Source organism: Egretta garzetta, unplaced genomic scaffold, assembly GCF_000687185.1.
Source record: "Egretta garzetta isolate BGI_Z169 unplaced genomic scaffold, ASM68718v1 scaffold100, whole genome shotgun sequence".
NCBI classification, from domain to species: domain Eukaryota; kingdom Metazoa; phylum Chordata; class Aves; order Pelecaniformes; family Ardeidae; genus Egretta; species Egretta garzetta.
In genome coordinates, this window is record NW_009258265.1 from 1,757,351 (window position 1) to 1,765,461 (window position 8,111).

Consider the following 8,111-nt stretch of genomic DNA (forward strand, 5'->3'; position numbering starts at 1 on the left):
AGCCCCGGGGTCGGTCCCCCGCGGCCGCTCGGTAGCGCGGGAGCCGCCGGAATGCCCTGGGCTGCGGGAGGTTTCGTTTTGCGCCGCGCTGTCCTGACGGGATTGCCCCCCGTGGCAGTGGGTCCTGGAGTGGGGCAGGGGGCCGAGGCCGGCGCTCGGAGTGCGCTGGCGACCGAGCACCCTGCCTGCCGGCCCCTCTGCAGCCGCAGGGCACGCTCGCTGCTCCCCCGTATCCCTTCTCCCGGGAGCTGGTGAGCAAAACCTCCAGGGGGGAACGGTCCCTCCGCTTCCAGCAAGAGAGCCGGGGGCCCCCACGCTGGCCGAGAGCAGTCCCTAGTTGGAGGGGGAGCCCGAGTGGCCAGTCTAAGAGCTTGAGTCCCTGACCTATTTCAGCAGACAAAGAAAGAACCTGGAAGTGCTGATGTCTACTTCAGCTCTGCCCCTCTTGGTATGTTTTCCCTGTTATCTGAAAGCATAAAACTAATCAGCAAACCCCAAACTGTTCTGTGAACCGTGGAAGAAGGGCAGCAGGTTCTGCTCACCTCTGAGAGCTGTAGCGCAGGGCTGTCGTGCTAGAAATGACACGAGCAGATAAGGGTCCCTAAAGCAGCCTGACAGCAGCTGCCTGATAAGCTCCCTGCCAGATTAGCACTTGCTCACTTTTCTCTGCCTATGGCTGTTACTGAGTGACTGATTTGTGTTGGGTGAGTTTGTGTTCCCCCTTTTGTGTGCGTCGCACAGATCTGGCCAGTACCGATTCGTTTGTTTCTTCCCTGTAGGTTTTTTGCTCTGACTTCTCTTCGCTTGCTGTTCCTGGTTGCATTTACTCTTATAGTAGTAGTTTGTCTAGATCAATGGAAGAACAAAATCTGGCCTGAAATTGGAGGTAAGTTGCAACGTTTGAGTTGATACCAGCAAATCAAGCACTGGCTTTAGCCCTAGAGGTATAGAGACTCTGCCCTGCCTGGAGTTAAATAGTTAAAATCCTGGAGTTTTTGCTTTGTGAGCCTAGAAGCAGGCAAGAACACTGTAGGCATGTTCTTCCTGGAGTTGGAAAATCCTAACCTGTATAAACTTAAGAAGAGCTTTTCATGCTTGTGACACTGGTATTGGTCTCATAATCTTGAAATATCTGGTGTACGTGAACTAGTGCAGGTTTTGAAGCAGTGAATCACCTTCCGAGCATTCAGTACAAGAGCAAGGAATCGAAGCATATGTGGAATACATCTAGATTTTTCCTCAGAATCTGTAATAAACCAGCTTCATGTTTTAGGATGAAGATGAGTCCCAGCCTTGCTGTTGAGTAGAGGTTTCTTTGAAAGGAGAGGCATCTTAATGGCTGTTAATGAAGTTAGTCTAAAGCCTTCAGTAAGCAAAGCAGTTTTAGCTATCATTAATCTACTCATGAATACTACCATTCCTAGCATCTCAGGATTTCATGGGCTTTGCATGGACAGGTTGGTTTCGAAGGAGTGTGTATGGTTTGCATGCTCTCAGAGATGGTTCCCTAACTAACTAGCAAGTACAACTCCCAGCTTTCTGCTTCAACTTGTGTTCTCTGTAGTTCTTGGGAAGACATTAAAGCTTTCCTCAGTCTCTGACAGCAACTTGGCTCAGGCTCTGTAGCTGAAGTGATGAGGAAGTGTCTGACTAGCTCCCTCCTTACCTTGATTTCCATTTGTCAAGATAACTGGTACATCCCTGGGTCACTCTTCGAATCCCAGCCTGGGTGAGAAAGTATCAAAAGACCTAAATCTCTGATGCCTCTCAGTAAGCAAGCTGTTCTTCCTTCATCGTCTGGGTGTGTGCAGGGGAAGGGAGGGAGATTAAAGTGGTATTTTTTTTTGCTAATACCTGTCACTGTAATCAGAGCAGCCTTCCAAACAACTTTCAACAAATATTGAGGAGCAACAAGGAGATTCTCTTGCAATCTTGTACTGTCACACGTACACATTCAAAATGTCTTATGGAGTGATGCACCTCCGGTTCTTAATTACAGTTAATGTCTTTTCCAGGTATTCCCTAGCTCCTTAAAGCTTTACTTAAATCCCAAGAGCTAAGCATTCTCATGGCAAATTCCTTGCAACTAATGTAGTGTCTGTTCTTAATATTTTAGTGGCAAGACCTGATGAATTAGACAATGAGAGGTAGGAAACTAATTGAATCCTCTGCTGTTTGGTACTTTGCTGTGATACTGTGTAATTGTTACCTGCACGTGCGAGAAAGGAAGGGGGGAGAAGGGAGCTTAGTAGAGGGAGGATGGAGCCCTGGACTCTGGCAAGTCATTGTGACACGTTTTTGGCTTGCCCAAGCCATTATATTATACTTAATCTTTGCCTCATACTGACCTCCAGTAATGCTTGCTTGAGTGTTGTAAAATTTCCCCTGCCACTTCCCCCCCGCACCCTTAAGTTAGAAGTGCTGCCTTAAAAGCAATTTCTTTTGTATGGGCTTCCAATACTGGGAAAACAACTGTTTTTTTTTTTTTTTTTTGAAATAATGAAGTCTTCTGAGACTTCATAAAGAATGTTTAACAAGCTTGTCCCAGAAGTTGTTACTGCATACTTATGATCTGACTGCAACATTTAATAATGGGTTGAGAAATGTTGGGGTGTTGTCTTCCTCCCTGGGCACACCTTTCTGCCTGCCTGTACTGCTGAGCCGCACTGGATGCTCAACTCCCAACTAAATCATTTGAGCTGTTGCCAAATGACTTTTTTTTTTTTTTTTTTTTTTTTTGCAAGCAAGCAGCCCAAATACAAAAGCAATTGCTCTTCCTAACCCTCAAGTATTTGTAACTAGCAGTTAAGAAGCACTAATAGAACTTGCCAAAGACAATGCCCCCAAAGTAACTGAATGTATCAAGTAAGGTACAAGGCTGCTTGTAAACCTCGTGATGAATTCTTGGGGGTTGCAGTTGACCAAATATACGCAGAAAAAGCAAACAGATTCGCTTCATTTGCTTCTGCACTGCCCCTTCCCTCCAGTAGCATGGAAACTAGTCTAAGGCAAAAGACTGAATGACTGAAATTACTGCTCCTTAGCTGCTATGGGAGAACTGGAACACTTGTAGAATGGTACGTAGAAGTGTTGCTTTCGGCAAGGTGGTGTTTTGAAAGGCAGGCTGACCCTCACCTCTAGAGCCCAGCACCTGGGGGAGAAGAGAAGGTAGTACTGAGATAAGTGTTTGTAACAAGTGACTTCTGCACTGATGCCAATGCAGTAATATCTGTTCCCGAATTCTTCCCTTCACTGCAGCTGGGGTTATGTTCACCCTCGGCTGCTTGGAGTGCCAGAACTCTGTCACCATTTGGCTGAAGGATGGGTGGCTGGGACCAACTTCTTAAGTAATCTCTTCATTTTCAAGAGGCAAAACCCTGGAAAGGTAAGAATGTACAGACATCAGCAAATAAAATGTTTGGTGTGGAGCCTATGCTGACCGCTAGTATCCTTTTGTGGTGGCATCCAGCGTTGGCTGAATGCATTCAGACATGGGAGATTGCCACGGGAGGTCTCCCACAACAGCAACATGGCTATTAAGTGGTGGAGAGGAATAGAAAGCACAAGCAAGAATAATCAGGTTGTGGAGGAGGGAGGAGAAAACGAGTGTCGGCATGTTGACTGCACTAGTGAAGTGAAAATGTAGCTGCACCTTCTGGAGGTTTCTAGCTTTTTAAAGTGTCTGTCAAACTCCTCTCCCTCACTGGATTTTAACAGCTTGAGAAAGTGTGTCAAGCTTTTTTTTTTTTTCTCCTCCCCCTTCTTTTTTTGAGATTTACGCAAAGAGGAACCTGTAAGACAGTGGTACTGTACCTGTCCTTTTCATGTTGAACAGTTCTGTCTTCTTTAGCCTCTTCCTCGCTTTTAGCATACCTGCTTTGGGAAGCTCCTCATATTCTGAGGCAGAGGCTTGGTATGCTGCCCGTTGCTCTGAAGCCAGGTATCTCCTGTGTCTGCGCCAGTCCTAGAGCGGGGTAGTTGAACGCTAGGAAGGCTTTGCTGTCGTTAGAATTATGACTTGACCTAGAATCTGCAGAGAACAGGATGGTCAAGAACTGAGTGAATCCACCACTTAACCTTGGAAACTTACTGTCTCCCATGTCTTCAGTTTTGCCTTCTAGTGTGTGGAGTCTTTACCTTCCTGGCTGTCCTGGGCCGGTATATCCCCGGACTCTTGCTCTCATACTTGCTGTGTAAGTAGATCTCTGTGCCAATACAGGCTTGCAAGTGAAAAGGGGTAGAGATAAGTGGGATCTGAATGTCTGAGGGATGGGGTTCTTCTGCTCGAGAGGAAAGCTTGTGTGAATGGCTTTAAAATCTAAAATAATAATACGTTCTGCCTGGAATGTGCTGGTTCTTGACCACGACTTTTAAGGTCTCTGGTCCAGAGAGAACATGTTTGAGTGCTTAGTAACTATAGATCTGAGCACTAATAGGCTGGCCTCTCAGTTTTGTTAAATTGGCAGAGGTGATTGCACCAACTCTAACTGCCTCCTGCAGCACTGCCTTCAGTACTCAGGTCCTGCATGCTGTGTGTGTTCTACTGCATCACAAAACGGGCAAGATATTTGCCAGGTAGCATCCTGAACAAACTTCTAATCAGCATTCCCACTTACCTCAGTGCTCTTCATCCTGCTGTGGCCCCTTGCTGTGTACCACAGACTGGGGCAGCGCATGTACATGAAGCTGGAGCCAGCTCTGCAGCGGCTGGATTTCAGCGTTCGAGGCTACATGATATCAAAGCAGCGGGAGAAGCAACGTAAGTTTCTGTACTGTGTTTCTGACCCTTGGTACCCGAAATGGCCTGTGAATCGAGGCCCTGGTGGTGGAGTGGGATAGAGCTGCATGTATGGCACGGCAGTCACTCCAGCACCCTTGGCAAATACTTGCAACTGCTTTGGGAGGGAAGCGAGGCAGCTTTGCCTCTGCAGACATTTCCCAGTTAGCAGTTGGTGTAAGCTCCACATGGTGCCGAGCCGCTCCGTTTCTCAGCTGCCAGAACTGTGTGTTCGATATTGCAGTTGCCCTGAAAAAAAAGAGGAAGGACTCGGTGCAAGGTAGCTGCTAAACATATTCATTTCGGCAAAGGGTCTGCAGCAGCCCAAGTCAGAAATGATCACATTGCTCTGCTGTGGAACAAAGCATGCTGTGTTATGTCCAAGCTTGCCAGTTTAAGGTTTTTCTGTGCAGCATAAGGCTGGTCCTGTACAGACCCCTGTCCTAGCAGCAATAATAAGTTTTGACTCTGGTTTCTGGCAGTGCGTCGCCGATCCCTTCATCAGGAGGCTGTGGATGATGGGAGTGACAGCGAAGAGGAGCTCGCCGCGTTCTGTCCCAAGGTAAGGAAGCATCTCTGAAATAGAAGAGCTCAGCTGAATAGAACAAACTCGCTGCGTTGCATGGACATGCAGTGTGTAGCCCTGCATCCAGCACACTGTAGCTGCATTGTGATGGAAAATCAGATGAGGATATTCTCCTTTTAGACAGTTCTTTCCTATCCTGCCTCACTCAAGTACGTCCAGCGCTGCTTGTACCAGCTTACAGTCTCCTAGGCTGGGCAGTAAAGTGTGAAATGAGCCTCAGATACCAGCATCCCATGAGGACTGGGTTTAACTGGTGGCCACTGGATCGTGTGTTTTGTCACAAGGCACAGGAATAAGCTTTCCAGTATTGATGTGTTCAATTTTATCTCCTATTTCAAAGCTGGATGACTCTGTGGTTGCCAAGGAACTAACCATCTCTGACTCGGAGCACTCGGATGCTGAGGTCTCCTACACTGAAAACGGGATGTTTAACCTTTCGAGGGGCCAGACTCCCCTGACAGAGGGATCAGAAGGTGAGAGGAAACGGGCGGTTTCTGGAAGGTGTGGAATGCTGAGCAGGCGCGGGTGCAATGGCTGCGAGGGAGGATGCGTTCATTGCCTTCTGTCCTTGAGGTCTAGCTGCTTGATGTCTTGTCTTGCTGGCTAAAATGAGATGCAACTCCCTGTTTTTTCAGAACTGAGCTTCCTCCTTAATTCCCGCGGTGCTCTAGTAGAGCAATGACAGTTGCTCTTCAAAGGCAGATCCAGCTCTGCCAGTCCCTGGATGTAGGGATACAGGCTGCAGTCCAAAGTCTGGGAGGGATTTTTCTACCTTTCCTCTGGCAGAAGGTGTCTGGTTCAGCATTTGCATTCCTTGTGAGTGAACTGGGAGCTCAGCAGGCATCCTGGGTAGCTGTGTGAGGGGGAGATTAAAGAGTGTTTGGTCTGTGAGATGACAAGATAGTCTGTCTTGGGGAGGTAATGGCCCAGCTTTTGCATGCTGTGCTGCCCTTGCCTGCAGGGTGTTTGGTGTGTACTGTGTATTTAAAGCACTTTCTCCTCTTCTAGATCTGGACGGTCACAGTGACCCAGAAGAATCTTTTGCCAGGGATCTTCCCGACTTCCCTTCTATAAACCCGGAAGCAACTGGCATAGATGACGAAGATGACACCAGCATTGGGATCCCAAGTCTGGCTTACCGCCCACAAGTAACAGAAGATCTGCATCTCCCTTATGACCAGGAAGAATCCGGTGCGTTGCCATCTGTACAGAATCTTACTCACAACATAGCCGGATTTGTCACCAGAGGGATGATAGAGCTTGCGCTGTCAGGAGCCCCTCTGCCAGGCTCCTCACACAGCAACAATCCCCAGAGGGGTGCAAAGACTTATCTTAGAACAGCCAGCTCGGACTTGGACACTGATGCGGAAGGGGATGACTTTGAACTGCTGGATCAGTCTGAGCTGAACCAGCTGGATCCTGCTGGCTCACGGGGCCAGTAAGCAATCCCACCACTTCCCTCTGGTTTTCTGTTGTGCATCGGGGAGGGGAATCCTGGAAGGAAAAGCCTTGCACAGTTATCTAGATCGTCTCCTGTGTGAGTATGAGTGACGTGACAGCCAGTCCTGGCTAGGAACACCACTGTGACTTGTGACTCTGTAGCCTCGCTTGGATTTTAAAATAAACTGCACTGGTAATTCATAGGGAAAAGACGTTGCTGTGATAGCTCCACAATCACCCATGTGTTGCCCTGCACTGTCTGCCAGGATGCTGCTTGCTCCAAACTTCCTCACCTACGACAATAAATCCGGTGTCTGCAGCTCTAGAGACCACCGGTCAGACCAACTTAGCATCGCCAAGGACAATCTTGAAGCCGACCTTCTGGGGCTGATGTGTAACCAGGTGAATGGGATTGATTTCCCCTCAGACTTAGCGTCTGGGACTTCAATGCTATTCTGTCTTTAAGACAACCATTCCCCTCTCTGAAAATGTGCACAGAATCCAAGTCTTCTTTCCCAGCAATATCCAGCTCCGGGTAGAATCAAACCCCTTGCTCCTGTTCTGGACACGATGGTGTACAGCCACAATGTTTGTACTTGCGATGACCACTCATCTCCAGTTCCAGCTTTCTAGTGATGCTATTTTGTAAGAGACCTCACGGCAATAAGACATCTACTGTGATGACTAGAGTCCTGCAAAGAACATCTACGTGTGGCAGCTGCTCTTGTGTTGCTTTCCTAAAATAACAGACTAACACTTTGCTAAAAATCCCCTGTGCTCCTCCAGCACGCTTTTGGCGTGGACCGTGGCAATGCCGTGCTTCCCCTGATGCCGCCTCTTGGGGAACTGCTGGGGACCGGTTCTCTGGAGGAGGGAAGAGGTGGAGCTGGTCTGCCCGGCCAGTTTTGTTCTGGCCCTGGGGACATTCTGCAGCTTCCCAGCCCGGCACAGGGGAGAGCCCGCCGGTAGGAGCCAAACAGGGGACACCAGCCCACGCCACCGGTGACCGAAGAGCTCGTGCCTGTTGCGGTCACTTAAAAAACCAGCAGCCTACGGGGGAGAGACCTTCTGTCAGGTGGATGGCCAGAGTCCCCCGGCCCTCTCCACATCTCTGAGCTTTCCCATTGCTTTTTCTAAGCCATAGAACCTGATTCTGAATCACATTTGTGCAGCGAAGAACGTACCTCTTCAGGGAAACCCCTTTAGCTGCCGCTTGTTGTCTAAATGCGCTCGCCTGCGGGAGCTGGCCCGGTGGCCGATCATGCTGGCTCCGGCTGGCTCCGGTGGGGAGGGGGGCGGGCAGGAGAG

At 48.9% G+C, this 8,111-nt stretch overlaps 3 protein-coding genes across 3 annotated transcripts in view; 2 read left to right on the top strand and 1 right to left on the bottom strand.

Annotated features, from left to right (window-relative positions):
• Nucleotides 1-645, bottom strand: part of TUBG1 (tubulin gamma 1) — a gene marked incomplete at its 5' end in the record, with an annotated part of 10,087 nt that extends 9,442 nt beyond the window's left edge. The window contains one exon of the mRNA XM_009648661.2: nt 543-645. Within this exon, the coding sequence (XP_009646956.2) occupies nt 543-645 (103 nt within the window). The remainder of the gene's footprint in view (nt 1-542) is intronic.
• A 27-nt stretch (nt 646-672) lies between these two features.
• RETREG3 (reticulophagy regulator family member 3) lies at nt 673-8,000 on the top strand. The gene is made up of 9 exons (XM_035903463.1): nt 673-686; nt 780-886; nt 2,117-2,147; nt 3,259-3,385; nt 4,109-4,193; nt 4,622-4,759; nt 5,260-5,339; nt 5,704-5,836; nt 6,372-8,000. The coding sequence occupies exons 1-9, from the start codon at nt 673-675 to the stop codon at nt 6,803-6,805; spliced, it is 1,149 nt and encodes a 382-aa protein (XP_035759356.1). The 3' UTR covers nt 6,806-8,000.
• Nucleotides 7,071-8,111, top strand: part of LOC118453286 (PSMC3 interacting protein) — a 5,362-nt gene continuing 4,321 nt past the window's right edge. The window contains exon 1 of the mRNA XM_035903475.1: nt 7,071-7,205. Coding sequence (XP_035759368.1) covers nt 7,071-7,205 — 135 coding nt within the window. The remainder of the gene's footprint in view (nt 7,206-8,111) is intronic.